We start from the raw sequence: 13,452 nt of genomic DNA, 5'->3' as shown, positions 1-13,452 counted from the left end.
CTAAGCACCTGAAAGAGAGTGGGCACCTCCCAGAACATTGTTTTGTACCACTCCCAACAGAAATACTCCAGGTGGACAGCTTCAGCAATCAGGGGCTGCTCAGTTGCTCATACAAAATCCCACCTTGGAGTTTACAAAGACTTATGGGTAGAAAAGCCACACTAAGTAATTTACTACACTGCAGACACACAAGGTTAAGCATTCTACTATTAGTTGGAAAGGTTGGTAGTTGGAACTACCATATGGCTCTCAGAAGATAAGGCCTGCTGATCAACATCTGAAAGCCTTGAAAACCCTATGGAGTACTTCTACTCTACTCACATGGGGTTGCCATGAGTCAGAATCCATTTGAGTGCATCAGTTTGTTGTATTGTGGTGGCTTGCATGTTGCTGTGAGGCTGGAGGCTATGCCACTGGTATTTCACCCATGGTGGACAAGTTTCAGCAGAGCTTTTGGACTAGGACTGCAAAGAAGGAAGGGGCCATCCACTTCTCAAAAAATTGGCCAGTGAAAACCTTAAGAATAGCAGTGAAATGCTACCTATTACTGGACAACTTTATGAATAGCCCTGAAACATTGTCTTAGTGCCAGAAAAAATGAGCCCCTCAGGTTAATTTCTGTGTCGAATCATTCCTTTCCCTACAAGAAAAACACTCAAAATACAACTGGGAAAGAATTGCCTTCTCAGAGTGGAGTCAACCTTAATGATGTGGATGGAGTAAAGCTTTCACAACTTCCAGCTGCTGATGGGGCATAACTCAAAATGGGAAGAAACAGCTGCAAACATCTATTAATAATCAGAACACAGAATGTATGAAGTATGAATCTAGGAAAATTGGAAGTTGTCAAAATTTAAATAGAATGCATAAAGAACGATATCTTAGCCATTAGTGAGGTGAAATGGACTGGTTTTGGCCATTTCAAATCAGAAAACCATATGATCTACTATGCTAGGAATGACAAATTGAAGAGGAATGGCATGGCATTAATCGTTACAAAAAATGTTTCAAGGTCAATCCTGACGTATAATGCTGTCAGTGATAGGATAATATCCATACACCTACAAGGAAGACCAGATAATACTACTATTATTCAAATTTACACCCCAAACCCCAAAGCCAAAGAGAAGGAAATTGATTTCTCCACTTCTCCAGTTTGAAATTGACTAAACCTGCAATCAAGATGTATTATCACTGGTGATTGGAATGTGAAAGTTGGAAACAAAGAAGAATCATTGGTAGTTGGAAAATATGGTGTTGGTGATAGAAATGATACTGGAGATCACATGATAGAATTTTGCAAGACCAATGACTTACTCATTGCAAATACCTTTTTCAACAACATAAATGGTGGCTAAACATGTGGACATCATCAGATGGGATACATAGGAATCAGATTGACTACATATGTGAAAAGAGGTGATGGAGAAGCTCAGTATCTTCAGCCAAAACAAGGCCAGAAGCTAACTGGGGAACAGACCATCAGTTGCTCATGTGCAAGTTCAAGTTGAAGCTAAAGATAATTAGAACAAGCACATAAGCCAAAATATACCTTGATTATATCCCACCTGAATTTAGAGACCATCTGAAGAATAGATTTGACACACCAATGACTATTCATTTGAATGCTATTCATTTGAACACCAATGACTGAAAACCAAATTGTGGGATGACATCAAGAAGATCATACATTAAGAAAGCAAAAGGTCATTAAAAAGACAGAAAAGGAAGAAAAGACAAAAATGGATATCAGAAGAGACTCTAAAACTTGCTCTTGAATGGAGATTAGCTAAAGCAAATGGAAGAAATGCCAAGATAAAAGAGCTGAACAGAAGATTTCAAAGAGCAGCTCGAGAAGACAAAGTCAATTCTTATAATGAAATCTGCAAAGACCTGGAGTTAGAAAACCAAAAGGGAAGAACATGCTTGGCATTTCTCAAGCTGAAAGAATGAAAGAAAAACTTCAAGTCTTGAGTTGCAATATTGAAAGATTCTACGGGCAAAATATTGAATGATGCAGGAAGCATCAAAAGAAGATGGAAGGAACACACAGAGTAACTATACCGAAAAGAATTTGTCGATGTTCATTTATTTCAGGAGATGGTATATGATCAAGAACCAATGGTACTGAAGAAGTCAAAGCTTCATTGAAGGAACTGGTGAATAACAAGGCTCCAGGAATCGATGGAATACCCATTGAGATGCTTCAACAAATAGATGCTATGCTGGAGGCAGTTAATCGTCTATGCCAAAAAATAGGGAAGACAGCTACCTGGCCAACTGACTGGAAGAGATCCATATTTGTACCCATTCCAAAGAACAGTGATCCAACAGAATGTGGAAATTATCAAACACTATCATTAATACCACACTCAAGTAAAATTTTGCTGAAGATAATTTAAAAATGATTGCAGCAGCCAGCCAACAGAGTACTTCCAATAATGCAAGCTGGATTCAGAAGAGGACATGGAATGAGGGAAAGCATTGCTGATGTGAGATGGATCTTGGCTGAAAGCAAAGAATACCAGAAAAATGTTTACTTGTGTTTTATTGACTATGCAAAAGCATCCGACTGTGTAGATTGTAACAATTTATGGATAACATTGAGAAGAATGGGAATATCAGAACACTTGATTTTGCTCTTCAGGAACCTTCACAGAGACCAGGAAGCTGTTGTTCAAACATAAGGGAATGCTGCATGGTTGAAAATCAGGAAGGATATGTGTCAGGGTTGTGTCCTTTCCCTGTACTTATTCAATCTGCATGCTTAGCAAATAACCTGAGAAGCTGGACTACATGAAGAATGGGGCATCAAGATTGGAGGAAGAATCATTAATAATCTCTGATATGCAGATGACACAACTTTGCTTGCTGAAAGTGAAGATGACTTGAAGGATTTACTGATGAAGATTAAAGACTACAGTCTGCAGTATGGATTACCTATCAACATAAATAAAACAAAAATCCTCACAACTGGACCAATAAGCAACATCATGATAAATGGAGAAAAGACTGAAGTTGTCAAAAATTTCTTACTACTTGATTCCACAATCAACACCAATGGAAGCAGCAGTCAGGAAAGCAGAAGTCGTATTGCACTGGGCAAATCTGCTGCAAAAGACTGAATCTTAAAGTGCTGAAGAGCACAGATGTCTCTTTTCATGGTATTTTCAATCTCCTCGTATGCATATGAAAGCTGGGTAATAAGACTGAAGAAGCGTTGATGCTTTTTGAGTTGTGATGTTGGTGAAGAGTACTGAAAGTACCGTGGATTCCCAGAAGAATGAACAAATCTGTCCTGGAAGAAGTGCACCGAATGCTCCTTGGAAGCGAGAATGGCCAGACTTTGTCTTACCTACTTCGGTTATGCTGTTAGAAGGGACCATTCCCTGGAGGATATCATGCTTGGTAAAGTGGAGGGTCAGTGAAAAAGGGGAAGACCCTCAACGAGGGACACAGTGGCTGTAATGATGGACTTAGGCATAGCAAGGACTGTCAGGAAGATGCACGATTGGGCAGTGTTTCGTTCTGTTGTACACAGGGTTGCTATGTATGAGTCAGAGCCAACTCTACGGCACCTAACAACTTAGTAGAAAAGAAGGGTCTCAAATCAATAATCCAAGCTTCCACGCTAAATAAAACTAGAAGAGAGCAAAATAAAACCAAATCAAGTAGAAGAAAGGAAATAACAGAACCCAATGAAATAATAAATATTACATTTCATATTTTAAAAAAGACTGGTTAAAGTACGTATTTGGATGTCCTATAAAGATGTCCATATATATAATAGAGCTAACAGGGGGTAAAGTTAGGGTAACTTCTTGGCCACAGCCAAACACTTTGAAGGAGAGAGTTGCTGGGCCTGCGGGCTTATGACCATGATCATGGAGGACATCAAGCTTAATTGGCATAACATACTACACAAAAATACTGTAATGTGCACACACATTAGTAGATTGCCTAGTCTTGCTTCTGAGGAGTGGCTGGTGGGTTTGAACTATTAACCTTATGATTAGTAATCAGATGACTTAGGCACTGTGTTACCAAAGTTCATTTTTTTTTTTTTTTTTGTATCATGCATACCTGATTTTCATAACCCCATTTTTATCCCTGAAATCGCTGCCTATTTCATGAGTAAAAATGATGCCTTTTCTTGCCTAAAACCTTTCACAAACCTTAAGAATTCCTTTGTTTCAAGAGACTGGAGGCTAGCATAGGAAAAATGCCCTCTCCCTCTCTCACCTGGGAGCTGCTCCCCTCTCCTTTCTCTTTAATGAACTTTGGTTCTTGTAGACATTTTGCCTCTCCTGTTCAATTCTTTTGTCAGTAGAAGGCAAGGACCCTTCCTCAGGGTCCCAACCCCTTGTAATAGACAGACCCATGGAAAAGATAACCACAGGGAGGAAGTGGGAAGAAAGCTGCTATACTGTAGGAATTGCAATCGATGTCATCAAACAAAATGTGTATGAACTGTTGAATAGAAAACCAATTTCACCCATGTCACAATTAAAAAAGAGAGAAATAAAAAAAACTGGCAAAGACCCATTGACTGAATTACCCATTAAAGGTTACAACTGTTTGAAAAACACTGATTTATCTAGCATTACTTCCAGAGGGAAATGTTCTGGATTCCCTTGGTAATATTTAATATTTGGGATACAACTAATTACTAGATTTTTTAAGATTAAAGAATGTAACTGGTCAAGTATGTCCTCCTCTGTGAACTGTTCCCTGACTTCATCAGGCTGAGAATCCTTCCTGCTTTGGTGTTCCCTGATAGTATTTCTTCATATTGCCAATACAGCATTTTTCAGAGCACTTAGGTAAGTAGCATACTGTTGGCCTCTCTAAAAATTGAGGTCTCTGAGGGCAGAAATGTTTTATTCTTTTCTAACCTCAACTTTTGTTTGTATGGGAATAGCTACTGGTACTTAGTGTATTTGAAATTGAGAAATTAACTTTTTTTTAAAATCAATTCATTAAAAAAACTACAAACCCATTACGTTAAAACATCTTTTATGAAAACATTTTCTAAATAAATCAGGAAAATGGTATTGGTTTACATTTGTGCAAATCCCTTTAGTCTGACTTAACAGCAGATACCTAGATTAAATCTAGTTCCACATTCAATCTGTTGTAATATATTGTTTTGGTTGAAGTACATGAAGAAAATCCAATCTCTTGTAGATATATAGTTGGGAGTATTTTAATAGCTTTCTTAGAAAATCCTGGATATTCTTTGATATGCATGAAAATTCAACAAGTGGTAACAAACTTTTTGTGCTGTTTCATCTTGAACTTCAGGATCATTTATTTGTGTATGATATAACATTACAGACTGGTCACTTGGAAAACATTGGTTCACTGCCTTATGCATATCTTCCATTGACATGTTTAATTATACAATATAAAAAAATTGCCATGACTAATATCACCACCAATCTCATTAGAAAGGTATGCAGGTATTGGGAAGCTGTCAAGGTCACAGTGGCAGGTCAAAATTTTCCCTTGAAAGCTGAAATTTTATCATTAAAAAGTTATTTTCCTTGAATGAGTGTCATTTTATTCATTCTGAAGAAAATACATCCAGCTACTCAAGTCTATACGACCACAGTTTGCCAGTTTTATCAAGTAAAAAGGGTGTTCCATAAAAAAGTGCCCTGTTCAGCCCACAGCTTATACAATCACACAGTGCTTTTCAAGACTACCATAAAGATATGCTTGCTTTATGCATACTTCCACTCAATCACACAAGATATTGAAAAGATAGGTTGAGAATAGAATACATGATTACCAGTTCATCAAGGACATTCTTAAGTGACTGCATGGCAGTGATGCATACAATGGCTACTCATTACTACAGCTCCCTTCTAGGATGCCTAGACACTGGAAAGCTGTAACATTTTCTATACTCTTTTGCAGTTAAGAGCTGTTAGATGTCATTTAGGTTCTACCAATCAGATGTCCTAAAGTGCACCTTTAATTTTGGATAGAATTGCACAAGGAGAGAATCAGATGTGCTCACGTGGAATGTGGCAGCGGTGGCACAATCCTGGAGCTGGCAGCCAGGGCTGTGGTTTCCAGATTGAGCAGTTTCCTGCTCCTGGCAGAGGCAGCAGCAACTTGATGATCTAGTTCATTAGTGTGGTTTAGGGATACACTTGTGGAAGATCAGCCAATTTATTCTGTGAGCTATCTATACCCTTAATTAAACCCTTGGAGTTTAAATTACTTCTAAGTGGGTTTGTTGCTTGCAGTCAAGAACTCTGACCAATTCATATTTTAATAACATTTCCTTTAGCACAATCATATTTCTGGTTTCTACAATTTTAAAGCGGTATTTTCTTCCTCTATTGCTTTTCTAAGCTGAGACAATTTCCCTTGTATTTAGTTAAATGCTATTTAAAAAAACCAAACTACTATAGCATTGTTTTTAGATACATCTATACTTTTATTACAAAACCATTCTTTTGGCATTAGTTGGTTACAGTGATAGCAAGATACTGTCAGTGTGGCATAGCAGCTCTAATGTAACAATTGCATTCCCTGCTTATTGAACCTACGTTTAAGTTACTTCATATCCATCACATACAAGCTACCTGCAATCATTACTGCTGTAAATCCTGACTCATATACCGCTGTTTAGGGAGGAGATGATGCTAAGAAATTAAATGTTGATAAGACTATAAAAGTTCCTTTATAGGACTCCCCTACACCAAATTACTGCTTTAAAAATAATCATATTATTTAGAGTGAGTCTGAATAGCAGCAGCATCCAGGGAGCATCGCGCTTAGTTCTTGTTAAAAAGCAATACCTGTGCAGTGCACATTTTACGTGCAAAGGGAATAAATAAAATTTTATTTTTTATTCCCAACACAGGCAAAGGGAATGATCACTCTAGTTTTAAACTCCTCATTGGAGTCCCTTAAAAAAATAAAGGCATTCCATCAAGTTCTTCTGGATGGTGTTATTGCTGTGCATTTGTTGGCTGATCACTTTCTGTGCTATGTTTGCTCTGAAGGGATCTTCCGATGTATCTCCAATATTCTTTTCTTATAGTGTCCTTTTCTTTAGCTAGGATTTCACATAACTGAAAGGAAAAATATAAATTCATTATAGTAATTGTGTAACTCAATCTCTAGAGCAAATGATTGCCTTTGAGACAATACAATTTAACTCAGATCATGGTTGAGCCAGACACACTGCTAGTCACATACTGTCTTAACATGTATCCTGAATGGTAGAAATAGTTCTGCATTGAATTCTAAGTAACTATGTTGAAAAGCTCTCTGGTAGCATAGTGCCTAAGGCATTTGACTGCTAAGCAGAAGGCTGGCGGTTCTAACCCACCAGCCACTCCTCGGAAGGAAGGTTATGCAATCTACTTCCATAGTGGTACTGCCTCCAAAACCCAAAGAGGGGTCACTATGAGTCGGGACTGACTTGACGGCAGTGAGTGGAGTGAGTGAATGAGTGAGTGAGTGATGTTAAAAAGGGGCATGATTTGTAGTGGCACCAAGCAGACCCAATTCTGAGATACCAAAAGGAAAAGCACCAAGTCCCACTAGCTTACCTCTAATGCTTTGTTAAGAATGTCTTCCTTGTTGTCACATTGGTTTTCTAGCATGTCTTCATAGATATCGACAAGAAAGGCAATTAGGTAGGGAGAACTGTGACCTGGTTGTAAATCAAGTAATTGATTCAATAGATTGGGATATTTGGAAAGTCCACGATCCTGCAAAATCCTAAAAAAAAAAAAAAACAACAAAAAAACCTCAATTTTGAGGAGGAAGAGGATTTTAGAAGAAAAGTAATGGGGTTGGGGGAGATCCCTGAAACACAAGAAAAGGAGACTTATTTTGAAGAGATCTATCTCCACTCAATTTAGGAACTCTTTTTTGGCTTTGGTCCATTGTAAATGCAGAAAAGGCCAGAAGTCTCTCCTAATTCTTTCTGATGATCTAAATGAGGAAAAGTGCCCATTAAAAACACAAGCTAAAACATACAGAATGTTCTACTGGACAGATGTATAATGGGGAAAGAAAAAGGGAAAGGTGAACTTATATGTTAAGAGATTCATCAACCAGTGCAACATATGGACAATATCTGGATCCTGATCCATTTATAAGACAATCAGGGAAATCTCAACATTAGATATTTTTTTATATTTGGGAATTAATCTTCAATCTTTTTAGGTATGATAATGACACCATCGTATGTTTTTAAACATCCTATATTTAAAAATAAAACACCAAATTACTGGCTAGAGTAAGCATATGACACTTTTTATCTTTTTACTTCTAAACTGTTTTGTCAGTAGTTCTGATATAGCTTGGTGTGGAAACAAGCCTTTATCAATTCTAAAGTCCTCCAAATTCTTATGCTTTCTAGATTAATTAAATTGGAATTTAAAAAAATTAATAATTTTGCATCTCTTCTTTACTAGACCTAGGCACTATTAGGAGCGCTGGTGGCGTAATGCCTAAGGCATTTGACTGCTAACCAGAAGGCTGGCAGTTCAAACCTATAAGCCACTCCTTGGAAGGAAGGTTGGGCAATCTACTTCTGTTGTGATACCGCCTTGGAAACCCAAGGAGGGGTCGCTATGGGTTGGGTTCGACTTGATGGCAGTGAGTTTTTTTTTTTTTTTTTGAGTAGGCACTGTCATTTTGAAATGTCCTTACAATTAAGGAGCTCATTTTCTAATAAGGAATGAAGACATTATATAGAGTTAAAGTAAGTGATATGATGTACAGTATTCTATGGGAAGAGAAAGGAGTTATCAAGGTCAGATTGGCAATTCATAAGGCGAAACAAAATAACTCAGTCCCTGAACTATAAACTTAAGTGCATTCTCTCCCATCCTTCCTTGCCATCCTAGAAAAATAGGACTCTCTGTCAAACACCTTTCAGTTGTGCTCTAGACCCCCAACCCTTCTCTTACTTTAGGCTTTTCTCCTTCTTTGCCCTAATCCTCCCTATATATAATTGTCTCTCCTATAATAAAAGAATAATAAACCAAACAAAAGACCTCTTTAACCATGGACCTCCCAGTACCTACTGGTTTCTCCTTCTTCACAAACTTTTAAAAGGATCGTGACACCTATCATCTCTAGGTCTTTCTTTCCCTACCACTTCTCCACCTGTTGAAAACTACCTTCTGTCCTCATAACTTCACGGAAATAGCTTCCATGGAAGTCACTATCAACCTCTTAGTGGATAAATGCATTGGCCACTAAGTGGCATGTGATACTATTACTATTCCCTCTTTTTTCTTGGCTTCTGTGATTTCATTCTCAACTGATGTCTTCAGTACTCCTCTGATGTTTGTTCCTTTATGATGCCATTACTCCATTTGCTGTTCAAATGTTCATGTTTCCCAAAATTCCTTCCTTTTTTCCCTTCTATCTTTGGCCATTTTCCTCTGCACTTATGAATCAACTACCACCTACATAATGATGATTCTCAAACCTGTACCTTCAGCCCTAACCACTCCTTCAAGCTACACACCTGTAGGACAACTCCCCTCCAGATGTCTCTAGATATATGTCAGTTTCACTTTAAAATGTCTAAACTGAACTTGCTTTCTCCTTTACCACTCAACCAAATAGTTTCTCTTTAGATATTCTTTTGCTTTGTGAACTCTAACTCAATCACACTCCTAAGCTCTAGCTTCTTCCCTGTTCCCATAGACTATTAAGCACTGTAGTGGGCAATCTACTTTCATAAAGATTTACTGCCTCAGAAGCCCAGAAAGGGTCGCTATGAGTTGGAATTCACTTGAAGGTAGTGTTTGGTTTGGTTTTGGTTATTCCTCATTAGAGAATGAGCGCTAAGTCTAGAAGAGTTTTTCAACAAAGTACCTATGCCCTCCACATAATAGTTGTGAAACAAGTATTTCATGAATTAATGAGGTTGAAACAAAATGAAATTTTAGATTTGAAGTGAATTTTCTCATAAATGATTAAGAACTAAGTAAAACTGATTAAAAAAACTATAAAAGTAATCATTTGTAACATAAGCTGTGCAATGCATAAAATGAAAGCAACAACAAATAAATCATTTTAAACAAAATTAAACAGTGAGGGGGAAAAATGCTAATATAGATTCTCTCATTTCTTGAGATGGTTCCTTATCTCCAGACTCTATAGGGCCAAGCCCTGATATATCTCCATCCTTTGTGCTCTTTGAATTTAGTTTCTTTGGGAGACTTCTATATTTGACAAAGAGCCTGGGTGTGTCAGGATTCAGGCAAGTGAAGTCTTTTCTATTTAAGGAGACTTGCAATAGATTTCTAGAAAGGAAAACAGAAAAGTTAGCTATTTGCCTGCATAATCTGCTTGTAATCTGTCTACCTTGCCTTACTGTGTTTCTGAGCTATAAAGAAACTAAGAGTGGGTATTTTCTTTGACATACAGCCTACAGATTCATAAATACAATTAAAACTGTATTAGTATTTACTCATGGACTGCTATAAAAACTGTGCTGTATGTCTGGGAGGTGGAGAGGAGAGAAGGGCAGAGAACACTGTTGTTGGGAGTTAACACAACATGGTTGTACTTCTGCGGTTAGGTCCAAAAAACTAGAAAAAATCTTCAGTATCTTTTTTGAAAGATTATGCAACATATTCTATTATGTATCATATTAGCTTTTTTCTTTTTTTGTGATCTGAGTGAATAAAACTTACTTTTTAGACCAAATTATTCAATCTCTGTAGAGACCATCAAAAATGGCCAATGCCGACTATATTCAAGTCATCACAGCAGGACACTGGGAAAAATTTTCTTTTTATTTATTTTTCGTTTTGTAAAAAAATTTTTGCCATGTTCCCTCCCTTTTCCTCCTCCACCACTGGGAAAACTTTTCAATTAGCAGTAATCCTGCCTCGGATAAACCTCAATGGCTACAATACTGCCACTACATAAAGCTTGTTCTTTGTTTCTCTTTAATATATAAAACAAGCAAAAACAACCTCTTACCCTTTCAAATAGTTCCATGCACTTTCATTATGTGGTACTAGTTTGATCATTTCCAGAGTATACCTGTAACGAAAAACACAAATATGTGTATAATTTAAAAAGAGTAGTGATGTAAATAGTTTAACAAAATTGTGTTACAGTTTGCACTTATTCTTTCACTTGTTTTGGTCCTCACTTATCTCTTAGTGGGCATCTCTGGTGACATCTAAATTACGGAATCCCTTGAGTTTGCAGTTGTCAATTCTTACACATTCCTCCCTCATATCTGTATCCAATTCTGGAGGAGAACACTTAACTACCATAAAGACTTCAATCGATAACAGGAAAATAAATTAATATGGAAAATTTTCTTTAATATGGAGTTACTTTTAAATGGTCCCCTTTGAAGGAAATGTAAACTAAAACAAGGAGGCGTTCCTTTTAATTGTACAGCAACCTGGGGAAAAATGTCTAAGATCTACTTATGCCTATAAAAATCTTAAGCCATTTAAAAGGACAGCTGTATAATACCAGGAACTACAGTAAAGAGAGAAGAATCAAATTACTAGAATCAGAATGAAAGAAGGGACCTTACCTCTGATGATACAGAAATAAAAAAGATTATAAAGAATACTATGAAAAGCTGTAAACCAAGTTAGATAACTTATATGAAATGGACAAATTCTTAGAAAGACACAAACTACCAAAACTGACTCACAAATAAACAGACTATCTAAATAGAGCTATAACAAGTAGAAACTGAATCACTAATGTAGAAACTACCCACAAAGAAAAGTCCAGTGGCTTTACCATTAAATTTTTCACTGTGAAAATACTCAAAAAAGAATACTAATCCTTCAGTGTGATAGTCAATGTGGCCGGGCCGGGGTTTTGAGTGCCAGTTACTCCCCATGATTAGACTATAATCACCTCCACACTGGAGTATGCTGTGAGCAGCAAATTAGTTGCCCTCAGGGTGGGGAGGCTTTGAAGAAGGTTTCTAGTTTTTTGGCACATCTGGGTTCTGCATATGGCCGAGGCTTCGTCTCCAGTTCTGGACTTGCATCAGCGGCTTGCTGTGTTGTGTATAGATCTTGGGATTGTGCCATTTTACCTGCTGACCTTGGGTTCATCAGCCGCAGCAGCCAGCAGCTGTTTGAGTTAGAAGACACCTCTAAGTTTTGGTGGGCCTGGCATAAGAGGCAAAGCTGAAGCCCAAGGTCAAGGGGCCTTCACCCAGCCCCTACAGCCAGTACTCTCAATTTGAACTTCTAGCTTCCTAAACTGTAAGAGAATACATTCTTGTTTGTTAAGCCATGTACTTGTGGTATTTCTGTCATAACAGCAGTAGCAAACTAAGACATTCAGAAATGCTTCTGAAAAATAGAAAGGGAGGGAATACTTCCCAGCTCATTTTATGAAGCTAGTGCTGCCCTGATACCAAAACCAAAACAAAGACATCACTTCTCACAAGACAAATACAACTTCCCAAAAGAAAAGAAAACAAGAACAGACCAATATCTCTTATGAATATGGACACAAAAATCCTTATCTCAATAGGTGTAAACAGAATTCAACAAAAATATAAAAGAATTATATACCATGATTAAGTGTGATTTATCCAGACAATGTTGTTGTTGTTGTTATGTGCCATCGAGTCAGACCCGACTCATAGCGACCCCTCCTTGGGCTTCCGAGGCAGTATCACTATGGAAGTAGATTGCCCCATCTTCCTTCCGAGGACTGGCTGGTGGGTTTGAACCGCTAGCCTTCTGGTTAGCAGTCAAGTGCCTTAGGCACTAAGCTACCAGAGCTTCTTATCCAGACAATAGAAGATTGGTTTAACATCAAAAATCAATTAATGAAAACAGCTTATTAACAGAACAAAAAACAGAATCAAATGATCATCTCAATAGGTTCAGAAAAGAACATGTGAAAAAATCATGATAAAAAACACTAAAAAAAAAGCTAGAAGGAAACTTCCTCAACCTAATAAATAGTACCTATGAAAAACCCACAGCTAACATCATACTTAATGGGTGAAACACTGGATGATTTTCCCCGAAGATGAGGATAAGACAAGTATTTAAGTATTTCTGTTCTTGCCACTTGTATGCAATATTATACTGGAGATTCTAACCAGGGCAATTGATCTTGTTAAGTGCTGTCGAGTCGTTCCGACTCATAGCGACCCCATGCACAGCAGAAAAAAACACTGCCCAATCCCATGCCAGCTCCATGATCCTTGCTATAACTGAGCCCATAGTCACAGCCACCATGTCAATCCATCTTGTTGAAGGCCTTCCCTCTTTCGTCGACCCTCCACCTTGCCAAGCATGACATCCTTCTCCAGGGAACTGTCCCTTCTGACAACATGACCAAAGTAGGTGAGACAAAGTCTGGCCATTCTCACTTCCAAGGAGCATTTCGGGTGCACTTCCTCCAGGACAGATCCGTTAGTTCTTTTAGCAGGCCATGGTACTTTAAGCATTC

General features: G+C 37.8%; 1 protein-coding gene and 1 pseudogene across 1 annotated transcript in view; both read right to left on the bottom strand.

Moving 5' to 3' along the window:
• Positions 1-6,968: 6,968 nt before the first annotated feature.
• FNTA (farnesyltransferase, CAAX box, alpha) overlaps positions 6,969-13,452 on the bottom strand; it is a 53,120-nt gene continuing 46,636 nt past the window's right edge. Inside the window, exons 7-9 of the mRNA XM_007935039.2 lie at positions 10,981-11,043; positions 7,575-7,746; positions 6,969-7,091 (exon numbers count right to left, since the gene is read on the bottom strand). Coding sequence (XP_007933230.1) covers positions 6,969-7,091; positions 7,575-7,746; positions 10,981-11,043 — 358 coding nt within the window. The remainder of the gene's footprint in view (positions 7,092-7,574; positions 7,747-10,980; positions 11,044-13,452) is intronic.
• LOC122152262 lies at positions 10,710-10,930 on the bottom strand (annotated as a pseudogene).

Source organism: Orycteropus afer, unplaced genomic scaffold (assembly GCF_000298275.1).
Source record: "Orycteropus afer afer isolate SDZICR_OR568_19922 unplaced genomic scaffold, OryAfe1.0 scaffold00024, whole genome shotgun sequence".
NCBI classification, from domain to species: domain Eukaryota; kingdom Metazoa; phylum Chordata; class Mammalia; order Tubulidentata; family Orycteropodidae; genus Orycteropus; species Orycteropus afer.
The sequence above is the reverse complement of the archived record's forward strand: the minus strand, read 5'-3'. Positions and strand labels throughout refer to the sequence as shown.